This window comes from Bubalus bubalis, chromosome 18 (genome assembly GCF_019923935.1).
Source record: "Bubalus bubalis isolate 160015118507 breed Murrah chromosome 18, NDDB_SH_1, whole genome shotgun sequence".
Taxonomy (NCBI): domain Eukaryota; kingdom Metazoa; phylum Chordata; class Mammalia; order Artiodactyla; family Bovidae; genus Bubalus; species Bubalus bubalis.
In genome coordinates, this window is record NC_059174.1 from 50,869,682 (window position 1) to 50,883,268 (window position 13,587).

At 51.8% G+C, this 13,587-nt stretch overlaps 2 protein-coding genes across 2 annotated transcripts; both read right to left on the minus strand.

Annotated features, from left to right (window-relative positions):
- Positions 1-1,069: 1,069 nt before the first annotated feature.
- LOC123465101 (carcinoembryonic antigen-related cell adhesion molecule 3-like) lies at positions 1,070-12,272 on the minus strand. Its single transcript, XM_045163258.1, is given in 10 exon segments — positions 1,070-1,493; positions 1,739-1,780; positions 2,391-2,422; positions 2,742-2,770; positions 3,967-4,078; positions 8,214-8,282; positions 8,285-8,491; positions 9,370-9,648; positions 10,843-11,202; positions 12,095-12,272. Coding segments are annotated over 10 exon segments (1,260 nt in total). The 5' UTR covers positions 12,159-12,272; the 3' UTR covers positions 1,070-1,427.
- A 577-nt stretch (positions 12,273-12,849) lies between these two features.
- Positions 12,850-13,587, minus strand: LOC112580313 (transmembrane protein 243-like). Its single transcript, XM_025269209.3, has one exon. It carries the CDS (start codon positions 13,219-13,221, stop codon positions 12,865-12,867), a length of 357 nt encoding a protein of 118 aa, XP_025124994.1. The 5' UTR covers positions 13,222-13,587; the 3' UTR covers positions 12,850-12,864.

The window sequence follows — 13,587 nt, forward strand, 5'->3', positions numbered from 1 at the left end:
AGGGCACACACTTGCTGTGTTTGTGTGAGCGTGGGCACGCGATCCGAGCGGAACTATATGAGAACAGACCTATCCCAGGGACCTCAGGGAGAGACTGAGACCTGCTAGCCCAGGTGTGTGGCGGGAGCTGCAGGTGAGATCCGGGTGGGAAGGCCCTTGAGACACTTTGAGGAGGAGACAGGTGAGCCCTTTGCCGTGGTAGCCAGGTTGAGTATTAGGTAGAGCCTGCACCTTTGCCCTGAGGCTCACGTGTGTGTGTGTTGGGAGCAGGCTCACGATCTGCATCGAAAAGCAAACTGGAAACCAGCAGGAAGTGGATAGAGGTCACAGGAAGTTCCTGGGAGGACCTTGCTCAGAGCATGGCTTCTGGGTCCCTCTTACTTTGGTGACTCTGATTGCTCCTCTTGGTTCCCCCAGAGGGAACAATGTCCTCAGGGCTTAGGCCCTTAGGGAAACAACAGAAACCCATGGAGAGAGAAGGCATTCTGGATCCTAGATCTGGGGACAGACAAAAGTTCCTATCCCATCGCTGACTCACTGGAGATTAGTTCAAGCAAACTCCGGGGGATAGTGAAGGACAGGGAAGCCTGGTGTGCTGCAGTCCATGGGGTCCCAAAGATTCAGACACAACTTAGCAACTGAACAACAAAAACTCATATGAGGCAGCACCAGTTGGGGCAAGCAGGGCCTGGTGAACAGGGCCAGAGAGCTCAGGACACCAAGAGGCTGCAAAGGGGCCTCACCCATAAAAGTTGTCTCACCCACGACTCGTCCTTCCTGACTCGTGTTCTAGTGTGTCTCAGATGGTCCCATTTCCTGTGCTCCAGAGATGCCATGCCAAGTGAGCAAGCACTGGCAGGTGTCTGGGACCCCAGGGTAGTGTGAGGACTGCCGAGTGCCCATGTGGCTGCCAAGGGTCTGGTGACCTTCCTTGCCTGTTAGCATGCCCCCTCCCTCCATTCTCACAATCTTCCCCTTCCTTTCCCCCAGGGAATAGATGGGGAGGTCAGGTAACTAGAGCTAATACCTTCCCTGAGGAACCATGGACAGACCGGAGCAGAGATTCCGGTGAATTTCTTGCTGGACAAGACCCAAGGGCAGTATGTTTTGCAACCAGGGGAAGGAAAGTGCTCTTGATTCAGATCTCTCTGGTGGTCCACAGTGGGTCAGAGGCCCAGTCACTTGCCTGTTGAAACCTCCCCCCACTGTGGGAATCGCAGCCTGAGTTCTGGTCCATCCAGGCTTCAGGGCAGCCTGTCAGTGTCTCCAGGAATCCAGGAGGACCCTGAGCCTGGGCCCAGGTTCCCGAATAGCCTCAGGTCTCAGAGCTGGTTCTCCACCTCAGGCTCTTCCTCATGACCTCACTCGGGTCTTGGGTCTCAGGTAAGCTCTTTCCCACAGTCCGTAAGGAGACGTGTCTGGAGGAACTAAGGACCCACATCTGCTTTGTGGCTGATATTACAGTAAACGTCTGTGTCCGGTCGTAGTAATTCCTGCAAAAGAAAACCGACACCTTTGAGCTCATGTAACCTTCTTAGATGACTTCCCAGGGACTTCCCAGCCCCGGGTCACCCAGGGTCTGTTCGTGTCAGAGGTTTTTGATCCAGACCCACCTCCCCTTCATCCCCTTTCCATCTTTCCTGCTATTTCTTGGCCCTCCAAACACAGCCAGGTGTGCAGGGGGCACTTCCAATGCCCCTTGGGCTTATGAGACCAGAACTTGGATCCCCACACTCACCTGGTAGATGGGAGCTGGTGGCCTGGCATCAGGTAGGGAGGCCTGGGCATGGAGGAAGCGGGCATCAGAGGAGAGGGAAGGAGAGTCATTTTTCCCGAGCAGCCATGTCCAAGCCTGCAGCCCCGACCCCAAATCCTATCTGGACTCTGTTTCCCACCATTGTTAGCCTGGCTCCCCTGACTGATGATCCAGTGCCACTCTCTTCCTGGCTGAACTCCAAGGTTCTCTGAAGTCAAGTCAGGGGACCAGGGCAGCCTCTGGGTAAGTGGTGGTCATGTCCCTGAAGTGCATCCAGCTCCCAGCTTGGTGGGACTTGCCATGTTCTAACTACTCTTATGAGCTTCCCTGGTGGCTCAGAAGGCAAAGAATCTGCCTGCAAGCAGGAGACCGAGGCTCGATCCCTGGGTCAGGGACATCCCCTGGAGAAGGCAATGGTAACCCACTCCAGTATTCTTGCCTGGAGAAATCCATGGACAGAGGAGTCTGGCAGGCTACAGTCCATGGGGCCATAAAGACTGGACATGACTAAGGGACTTTCAACTACCCTCGAGTGAAGGGTGTCTCACAGTACTTCAGGGTTGGACAGTCCCCCTGCCCTGAGCCTGTGAAGCGGGGACGCTGGGGAGAAGAGGCAAGGAAGGAAGGTACTTACCTGGGAGACAGAGCTGCCAGAGGGACCACGTCCTGGGAGGAGACAGGAGTTACCACTGAGCATGTGAGGAAGCTTAGCCCATTCTCCTAGGAGAGGTTGGACGTCCACCTTCCAGAGAACCATGGGAGAAAGATCCCCACCAAGGGAGAGAACCTCTGGCAATTTCAGGCCTCAGTAAGGGCGATGGAGCCTCCCAGGATGATAACCCATAGGAAAAGCAGACTAGCCAATCGGGTCCCCTGTGCTGAAGCCCCAGAGAAAGAGCCAGAGACCCTGGGGGTGGCAGGCAGGAACAGATATGGCAGGGCCTGACCGGGGTTCCCTGCTGTCCTGGGCTGAACAGACACTCACCTGAGGTGGACGCTGGGGGCCAGTTCCCTCTGTTGTGCAGGAAGCCGGGGTTAGGAAAGAAAAACAAAACAGGCATATTTGTGAGGAGTGCAGATGGAGGTCAAGGCTTTGTTATCAGAACACGGGACAGGAGGATCCCCATGTCCAAGCAGGGGCTGGACACCGCCTTTCTCCACCAAAGCTGCTTAGGAGGGAAGGGACCAGTAAGGACGCTGAGGAAAGTTCTTAAGAAGCCGTATCTGCCCTGAGTCCAGAGGGGCAGGACCATAGGCTAATAGGGTTCCGGAGAAAGTGGCCACTGAAGAGACCAAGGCTCTGGTTAAGGCATCCATCCATCCAAAGCTTTGTCTGAGTGGATTCATCAGGCTTATGGAGAGCAGGGCCAGTGCATGGGGAGGAAAGCGGTCACCAGTGACTCTGGGATCTCACTGAATGCAGTGTCGCTGCTGTGGCCACCCGCCCTCACCCAGCAGCTGCTCAAATGTGACAGTGGCCTTGTCCTCTGTCTCCATCTACCTGGACGTTAAGTGTAAAGACATGCCACCACCTGCGGACCTGGCATGATGTTCTGTCTCATGCATCAGGGGTGTTGTTAATGTATCTGCCACGTGGGGGCATTTGACCCCACCTGGCCTGTCCAAACTTCCACTCTCTGGCCAAGTGTGGACTTGGCATGGACGACCCTCAGATCCTGGCCCTGTGACTGCCTCTCATCAGAGTAGCTGGATTTAAATATACAGGAAGAGATACCTTTTTCTGAGTACTTACTACCCGCCAGCCTACATACAGAGAACGAGGACTAGCAGGGGTCTTAATTGTGTTAACTGATAGATGGGCCTTTCCTGGTGGTTCATAGGTAAAGAATCCACCTGCCAACGCAGGGGACACAGTTTCGATACCTGGGCAGGAAGATTCCCTGGGGATGGAAATGGCAACCCACTCCAGTATTCTTGCCTGGGAAATTCCACGGACAGATGAGTCCATGGAGTGGCAAAAGAGATGGACACAACTTCACGACTAAATAACAAAATAAATGAGGACGGTGTTAAGGAAGCTGCCAGAAGTCAATACCTGGTGAGGCAGGAACTGAAGGACGAGAGAGAGTATCCGTGGGGAAGTGGGGGGGTCCTGGAGATCCAGGCTGGAAATTGGAGGATGGGGTGTCCTTTCTCTAGGACTGGGGTCAACCTGGGGGCGGGGGCAGCATCTGGGAATGCCACTGTACCTGTGAAGGAAAATGAAACACCCCAGGACAGCCAGCGGCGTCAGGACGAGCAGGACCCCAATCACGATGCCAGTAATGGCCCCCACATCGAGGGCTCGAGCGTTTTCTTGCCCTGAAAGCAGAAGAGAGAGAGAGGGGAAATGGGGTCCAAGTTCACTGGAGGGAATACCAGGAGGAGTCTCACAGGGAGAGGGCCTGGTTAGGAGGAAGGAGATGCTCTGAGGCCTGTGTGCTTGCGTGTCTTGTCATCACAGTGTCCTCCTGACTCTCCCACTGCACGAGGCTGCATCATTTCCCTCTTCATCAGATTTGAAACCTTGGACTTGCTCGAACTCTCCATTGTCTCACTGTATCCATTTCCATGTCCTGTTCATTTTCCTTTGAAGGACTCTTTTCTTCTCACATTATGCCCCCTCCCTCTGATTTTTTGTTTCCATCACCACTGTCAGTCTTAGAGGGTAGTTCCTCTCCAGTCCACCCAACATTGATTAGTAGTAATAATATTAATGAACTGTTTCCAGGTACTCCTGTGCGACTGGCACAGTGGGAAATCCTTTACACCCATTTTTTCTGATCTTTCCATCCCCATGAGGGAGGGGTTGTCATCCCCGCTGTGCATTCACAGATTTGAGACACACAGTTCTTCAATAAAGGAATGGAGGCCACAGAGCTAGGACCAGGTGAAAGAGAAATGTAACCCAGTTGTTTGACTCTACAGCCAAAACCCACAGCGCTGAAAACCAAAATCTCCCCTGTGAACGTTTCTTGCCTGCCGACTCTGTGTGGGTAAGAATTTTACCTACAGGGAGAATTTTAATCTCATTCCCTTCCTAGTGACCAACCTCACAGCAGCCCTACGATCCATCTCTTCTTCTCCAGTTTTACAGACGGGGAAACGGAGGCACAAGATCCAGTGCCTTGCCTGCAGTCAAACAATTCTCACAAACAGTAACCGAACTATGACAAAACTAGCTAAGTTTTGCATAATTATGCAGATGCATAACCTGCATCCCTTAGTCTCCTGCGTTAGCACTGGCAGGCAGGTTCTTTACCACTAGCTCCACATGAGAAGCCCCTTGAGAGGGAAGAGAGTCCATCAAACTTGAGGAGAAGTCCAGTTCCTTGGCTGATGCCATCTGACAGTTCCATGGGATGAGCCTTCCTTCTCAGGGTCCATAACTACCCTCCTCTCTTTGTGGTTCTCTGCTCCTAATGTGCTTGTCTGAGATTGACCCAGTAGCTACATAATCAGTGTCCATGTCTAAAGCACTGGAGTCCACAGTGTGAGGGGATGGCTGTTTCCACATTGGGCAGGTGTGAGGAGAACCTGCTTCTCAAGAAAGATGTGTTCTTCCTCGTTGTTAAATTATTTAAACAGGGTTGAAGAAACTCTGGAGCTGAAGTATAAGAAGTGAAAACACTAACTTAGAAGGGCGATTCCTCAGCACATCTGAGCAGGTAGAAGAAAGCATCCATGAACATGAAGATAGCAAAAAAGAAGTTATTCAGACTGGGCAGTAGAAAGGGAAAAAAAATGGCGAATAGTGACTCCAAGCAAAGTATTATGCAGAACTCCATCAGGTGGACAAACATAAGCAGTATGGCAGTTCCTGAAGGAGAATAGAGAGGAAAAGCAATGAAAAAAATATATATAAATTAATGGTTTAAAACTTCCGAAACTAGATGAAATCACATACTAGAGATGGTTAATGAACTCCAAAAAGGGGTAACTCAAGATACAGACATTGTGACACAATAGAGTCAAATTGTTGAGAGCCCAAGGGAAAGAGGAAGTGAAAAACGCAGCGAGAGAGGAGTGACTCAGCATGTGCAGCAGATCTTCAACACTGTGAAAATCGAATTCCACATCAGAAGGCATTGGGATGACTGACTGAAGTCCTAAAAGCAAGACTGTCAACCGGCGAAGCAATGTACACAGAAACTCTCCTTCAGTGAAGCTCAGATTAGGACTTTCCCAGATAAACAACAGTCGAGGGAGCTCATTCCCTGGAGACACGGCATATATGAAGTGTGAAAGGAAGCCTTTAAGATGACTGAACAAACATTACACAGCAACTCAGAGCCATAAGTACCTAGAGAAAAGTGGTCAAACAGACACAAGAAGTAGCTATCTTATCTAAGCCGGTTTTATTGTCTTTTATGTAATCGCTTGTTTTTGTTTTTTATTTCAAAGGTATTACATGAGGCAATATTTATAAATCTATATAAGGGGCATATATTGTACAAGGATGGCTGAAATATAGGACAGTAAGTGTGTAATATGGAGGCGATGGAGATGCACAGGAGCACCCTGTTTGTAATATACTTCATAGAATGTAGTTGGTATTTCAACTCGATAGTTATATGTTTAAGACATAACTGTCATCTTCAAGTTAGGCACTAAGAAAAGAACTGAAATACATTGGAAAGGGGAAGAACACAATCAAAATGACACATGCGAAAGGAAATCACCTAAATGCCAAAGAGGAAATAATAGAGGAATTAATGAAAAAAGCATGTAAGACATATAACAAATAGCTAGATGGCAGAAGTTCTTTCTTATCGGGAAGTATTTGAATGATAGATAGCCTCAACCTTGAAATTAAAGGCAGAGGTTGACAGAATGGATAAAAATTATGACCCATCTCTATACTCTCTTCAAGAGATTCACTTTAGATACAAAGACATAGAAGGTTGAAAGTAAGGCTGGAAAAAGATATTCTATGCAAATAGCAATAAAAAGAGGATTGAGGTGGCTGTATGAGTGTCTGATAGAATAATCTCTAAATTAAAAAAGCCTGCAAGAGACACTGCCATTGCTGCTGCTAAGTCGCTTCAGTCGTGTCCGACTCTGTGTGACCCCATAGACGGCAGCCCACCAGGCTTACCCATCCCTGGGATTCTCCAGGCAAGAACACTGGAGTGGGTTGCCATTTCCTTCTCCAATGCAGAAAAGTGAAAAGTGAAAAGTGAAAGCGAAGTCGCTCAGTCATGTCCGACCCTCAGCGACCCCATGGACTGCAGCCGTCCAGGCTCCTCCATCCATGGGATTTTCCAGGCAAGAGTACTGGAGTGGGGTGCCATTGCCTTCTCCGGCAAGAGACATTAGGACCTTGCATATCAAGAAAAGTTTCCATCCATCAAGGAAATAGAACAATTATAAGCATTACACACCCAACACCACCAGAATTGTGAATCAAAAGTGGACAGCGTCGAGGGGAGAAATAGCTCGGTCATAACAGTGACACTATAACACCCCACCTTCAATAATGGACACAGCATCAGAGAGATTTCAGTGAGAAACTAGAGACCGTGAGACCTAACCGACCAACAGACAACACACAGTCATAGGAGTTTATGTTGCACAAAGTGCAGTCCGCAAGGCCCCCAGCTCTCACCACACATGACCACCGCCCATCCTGTGAAGAAACGGTGTGACTTCCACTGTAGAGACGATGGTGCAACTAAGAAAGACAAGTGGAGGGACCTGGAGTTGAGTGTGGCGGCAAGCCTGCGATCACAACAGTGCGAACTAACATCCTGACACTTACTGCCTCAACACGTCTGCTGTGCTTTCCACCTTCATCGGAGCACGTATTCACAAAGGTCTATAAAGTGCATAATAAACACCACTGTACACATAAGAAAAAGGAGATTTAGGTTTTATGACTCACCGGGGCTTCCCAGGAGGCACTAGTGGTAAAGATGCCACCTGCCAATCAGGAGGCGTAAGAGACACGGATTCAGTCCCTGGGTGGGGAAGATCCCCTGGAGGAGGTCACGGCAACCCCTGCAGTGGAAGGTGGAGTCTTAACCACTGGACTGCCCAGGAAGTCCCAGGTACTGATTTTAGTGCTGCTTCCAGCGGTCTTGGCAACAAGGCTTCACAGCAGAGGGCCAGGAGAAATCAGGGGATGAGGAGGGGAGAGACACCACACGTTCCAATTGCTTCAAGTGAAGGAAATGAGATGATAGGCTCATTTTTGGTGGAGATAATAAAAGAAGCTTATCCAGATTAAAATGGGCTTCGCTGGAGACTTAGACGGGAAGAGTGCCTGCAGTGCAGCAGACATGGGTTCGATCCTTGGGTCAGGACGATCCCCTGGAGTAGCGAATGGCAGCCCACTCCAGGATTCTTGCCTGGGAAATCCCATGGACAGAGTAGCCTAGTGAGCTCAAGTCCGTGGTGTCACAAAGAGTCGGACACCACTGAACGACTAAGACAGGAGGCGACGGTGGTCACTCACAGGTCACACTCAGCCTGAGGGGGCCACTCTTGCTGGCGTTGCCCCTGTTGGAGACCTCACACTGATAACCCCCGCATCCTCTCTGCTGATGGGGTCTATGGTGAGGGTGCTGTTGTCTGAGGACAGTGTCATCCTGTCTGCGAGGAGGAGACTCTGGCCTTTGAAGAGCCAGCGTATGGAGACCCCAGTCTCATCTGTGAGGCAGGTCAGGACCACGGGGCCCTCATGTTCTGGGACTGTGGTGTTGCTGGCTTGGAGGGAGGGCCGTGCCACTGAGTCTGTGGAGAGACAGAGGGATGACTGCTGAGAGTGGGTCAGGGGCCTGGGCCTTGCTCCCTCCTCAGTCTCGGGGCCCAAGACCTCTGTAAAGGTGACTGTGAGGAAGGCCCTGGGTCTTTGTTCAGGTGGCAACGGGAAAGAGTGATTGCACACCTCATCTGACCCCCAGATCACACCAGAGAGACCCTTGCCTGGTTGCTGGGACAAAAGTCTAGTACTAGACTGCTCTGTTGCTATCAGTCCTGGGAACCTTGATCTTCTGACTGTGGGGCCAGCCAGGCCAGTCAGGGAATGTGGGATCTGAGAGTACATGTTGTGACTGGGGATAGAGAGCCTGGGTGTATTGCCGGGGCCTCACACTGACACTCCGGAAGCGCTGTGTGGCTGGGTTAGAGGCTGTGTGGCAGGAGAGGTTGAGGTTCCCTCTGGATGGTCAGAGGAGTCTGAGGGGTAGTGGTGGGGTGCCCAGACCGTTTGGAGCAAAGAGCAGAAAGGCCACACATGGTGCAATCAGAGGGAAGGCAAGTTCCTGGTCTGTACTGGGGCTCCTGCGTCCTTCTGAGCTGTTCACATGCTTGTCTGAAAAATTTGCAATCATTACCCTTCATGCTCACTCTTTGTGAGTCTGACGTTAATTTGTTTCTCCCATCATATTCTGGTGATCCTCAGCCACCCACACAGAGCAGCCCATCCCCTCCCGGACTTTATTCAAGGTGGACCTGCCTGGGCTTGCCTGGGACAGGAAGTCATGGGCAGTCTGGGTGTCCAGGGGTGATGGCCCATGTACTCGGACCTGAGAGGGATGGGTGTGGATTGGCCTCTGGCAGCGTGCATTTGGGTGGGCAGCTCAGGCCACATAGGAGCAGAGGTTACTCACAGAGGACATCCAGGGTGAATGGGTCACTGCGGCTGATGCCCACTGGGTTCCGGGCTTCGCACACATAGGGTCCTTTCTCTTTCCTTGTGACACTGAACACAGTGAGAGTCCTCTTGTCCTCGGACAGTTCCAGCCTGGTGCTCTTGGGGAGGCTCTGATTGCTGATCCACCACGTGTAGGAGGTGTTCTGGGTCTCAGGTCTACATGTTAACACCACAGTGTCCTTGTGCTCCCAGGGGTTGGAGTTGTTGCTGGTGATGACGGGTGTGGGTAGCACCGCTGTGCAGATAACAGAGAGGACATTGCCCTGAGTTTCCCTGGTGGCTCAGACAGTAAAGAATCTGCCTGCCAGTGCAGGAGACCTGGGTTCAATCTCTGGGTCAGAAAGATCCTCTGGAGAAGGGAATTGCCTCCCAGTCAATATTCTTGCTGGAGAATTCCATGCACAGAGGAGCCTGGTGGGCTACAGTCCATGGAATAGGAAAGAGTAGGACATGACTGAATGACTAACACTCTCACTTTCTCATACTTTTGGCTCCTCTAAAAGCATCTTTCAGCAAAATTGGCATCCTTTGCCTCTCAGCCAGACTAAAGAATAAGGCAGGCTTGTGTGTGGCAGGACAAATGCATGGGGACCTGAGCTCAGAGAGTGTGAGGCCACCTGCTCTAGGTCTGGGAGAAGCACAGGCCTCCTTGGGGGTTGATTGTGCAGCAGCGTTTAGTGGTGGACAGAACAGGGTGGATTCAGAGACCGCCTGGCATCTCTCCTGGTTTTCATAAACCAGCCTCAGGAGAGAGCTCCCTGGGCTGCACCCTGGGGTCGAGGAGCTGCCAGGAGTATCTTCCTTCCTCTGTTCCTCTCTGGGGGTGCTGAGATTTCTCTGGTGTCTCCAAGTGCCCGAGGGCATTTGGTTGATTCCTGGGGACCTTGTACCTGTGTGCTGTCCATGCCGAGTCTCAGGAGTAGGACCAGACTGTGCCCCTGTGCGGATGTGGCTCTTGGGGCTGAGCCCTGGCTGGTGACCAGCTTGGAGCCTCCGGATTTGGCACAGGCTTCCCAGGGTCACTGGAGGCAGGAGCCCTGGGACAGGGTCTGGGAGGGGCTTCCTGGGGCTGAGCTTCTCTGTGAGGATCCCTGGGGCCCTCAGGCCAGGGTCTTCCCTGAGTCCTGCAGGGTCTTCCTCAGGGTCATGGTCATGGGGAGGGGCCCAGGGGGCTGGACTGAGAGTGCTCTCCCTCTGCTGAGTCCCTCATCAGACAGTCCTTCTCTCCCTGGTCCTTCATCAGGGCCTGGCTTCCTGGAAAGCATTTCTGACCTTTGGAGTTTGTCTCCACAGTGTGTGCCCTGCACTGAATGTTCAAACCCGGACACGGGACACAATGTAGAGGGGATGGAGGCGCCATCCGGGTCTGTCAGAACAGAATTCACCCCCCCCCCCCCAACACTGCGAATGTCAAGGAGGAAGCACTCACGGAGTACATGGAGGTGTCCAGTTTGTCTTTCTGTCCCTAAATCATCCTTTGTAACGAGCAGGGTGTAGGATCCTGTGTCTTTCTGGGTGACGCTCTGGATCAGCAGGGTTCTGTTGGGGTAAAGTGTCTCCCGTCCGCTGTGTGCAGGCCCATTGGTAGTTGCATTAATGTCTACTCTATATGATGCAATTAGCTGGGTGTTCTCTACCCTTTCTCCTCTGAACCAGGCATAGCCTAGAGGATTCTTTGTCACGTTGTGGGCAAGTAGAAGAACATCCGACCCTTCTGCAGCACGGGGAGGCACTGTTTCAATAGTGAGCTGGGCAGTGGTGGGCGGGGTCCAGAAAGTTAAGAGCGAGACTAGGAGGGAAGAGAGAGAAACCAGTTAATATTGTGACCTGTGCGGGGGATGGGAAAATGGTGCCCCGGGTCCTGAGCAGGTCTCTTCATCCCTCAGCCTTAGTGTGTGTGTGTGTGCATGTATGTGTGTGTGTGGTTCAAGGTCAGCAGCATGACCCCCATCACTTCTGCCCCTCTGGGCTCATTTTTTCCTCTGCTTCCCCAGCTGTCCCCTGGCTCACTCCCTCGCTGCCCTCACACACCTGCTCACACTCAGGGCCTCTTGGGAGATGCCCCTCCTCCTGACCAGCTGCTGTAAAGACCCTCCGTGCTCACTTGCTGACCTTCCCCGCTCCCTTTCCTGCGTGACGCCTGCAGCACCTGCCAGCACGCTCTCCATCTCTCTGCTCGTCTGTCTTCCTCCCCACAGAGCGCGGGCTCCTTGAGGGCAGGGGCTTGTCTGATCCCGGTTATAGCCCAGGGCCTGGACCAGGTTCTAGATATTAATTCCTGGAGGTGAAGGACAGAGAGGTACCAGGAGTTCCACAGCCTGGTGTTGGCCAGCTTCTAAGGGTGTGGGTACGGACAGTGTTTGCTGTCCTGGTTATGTGCTTTTCTGTAGTGACACCCAGATATAAATTATTATTATCGTCATCAGTTTTCAACAATTATTGCTCAGTGAAGAATAACTCATAAAACCTACAGCAGTTAAGGTCTTCCTGTCCCTCACCAGCTCTAGTTCATGGAGAGTCTCCTGTGGCTGAGGCCCCCGCCCTCCCCTGCTCCGCTGTCCTCTGCCCTCAGGTCTGAACACAAGCCCTCTGTCCCTTCTCAGAGCCTTGTTTCCCCCAGAGACCAGCCAGTCTCTTCTTCTCCAGTCTCTGCCCACTCCCTGAAAATTGTCCCCTCTCACCTGCCAGGACGAGCCTGTTCCAGGGCACATGCCTCGTGCTTGCAGGGCCTGACGGGGGCTCCATGGTGCCTGCTGTCTGCTGTGTCCCTCTCTGTGAGGAGAACTTCTGGTCCAGAAACGCTCAGAAGCACTGCACTCTGCTGTGTGAGCTCCGCTGTCCTTCCCAATGTGTGCTGGGCGTCCTCTGGAGGCAGGAGGACTTCGCTGGATCACGTGACCCGGGGCGGGGTCTCTGCCCAGGCCCCGCCCTCTGCCTCCCCTCTCCTCCTTCCTTCCCTAGTGGCCCCCATCCTCCTTCCCCCTGTCTGTATTTCTTTTTTTTTTTTTTGTAATTAGATCTACACAATCAAAGTTGTCTTTTCACCGTCTGTGTTTTGTTAACGTGAAATTGTAGTTATAAGCAAAAGTTGGTTGCCTAGGGAACAGTAATTGTATATTCAGTTTAACAGAAATAAAAGAATATTTGTCTTAAAATGCAAGATTGTTTGTTACATAGCCTTGCACCACGCCATTACTTTATATAAAAAATTTCAAAAGTGAAAATGATTTGTGCTTTAAGGGGTAATGTTTGAGTGCAACATCGGCTCCTCAAAGAAAAAGCAAAGTGATTTAGGATATGTCTCCCCTGCAAGAGGGAATTTAGATTTACAATTAACATGAAAATCATGTATCAGACTTCTGCAGGAGACTCTTCAGCATACCTTATCCAGCTCTTATTCGAGTCCAAATATATTGCTTTGAAGAGACCTGGTGAGTGTCTCTTGGCAGCCTCACTTTCCCACATCATGGAAGTACAGATTCGCACATATACATAACATGATGATAGAAAATAAGATATAGTAAATAAGGTTTCTAAATTTCGGTTCTAAATCTCCTTGTCGATACCAGTAGAAAAGTATGCAGGCAGTGATACTACTCAAAGAGATGCAGACAGCAAAAAATATATTCAACGGTTTTGGAGGTAGTTGAGGGAAAACAAAAGCACTGATCAGCGTGACTAGGATCAGTAAAGATGTTAAGCTGCCAACAACTAAATTGATGATTCGATCCTTGGCAGATGTCTCTCCAAACAGAGGTCTGTTGTCCAGGCCACTTGTGCTGTACGTCCTGGCGGAAAAGTCCTCCATTTTAGGGTTTCTTCACTGTCCCCCAGCCGCTCCAAGCCGAGCCAGCATTGCTTCCCGGAGTCCCGGGTCTACGACTCGCGGCGCCGCCGGTCACAGGGCGCTCATTGCCGAAGCCCAGGGAGGCCGGAGTCCCGGCGGCGGGGGTGGGCGTTCAGACCCGCGGGAGGAGGCCGCTCTGCCCGAGCCTCGCTCCCCTCCTCATCGTGAGCAGCTCGGCGTCTCCAGCCGCCCGCACGCTCGGGAGTCCTGGCTGCACTGGAGAGCGCGGGTCCCGATCCACGCCGGTGCGGGGATGCGGTGCCAGGCGTCGGGGAGAGAGAGAGAGACCTTCCGCGCTGGCGGCGAGAGTGTGCTGTGCTCTGTCTG

Bases quoted from the DNA above. Each gene is read 5' to 3' on its own strand.
- LOC112580313 (XM_025269209.3), bottom strand. From the start codon at position 13,221: ATGGAGGACTTTTCCGCCAGGACGTACAGCACAAGTGGCCTGGACAAC.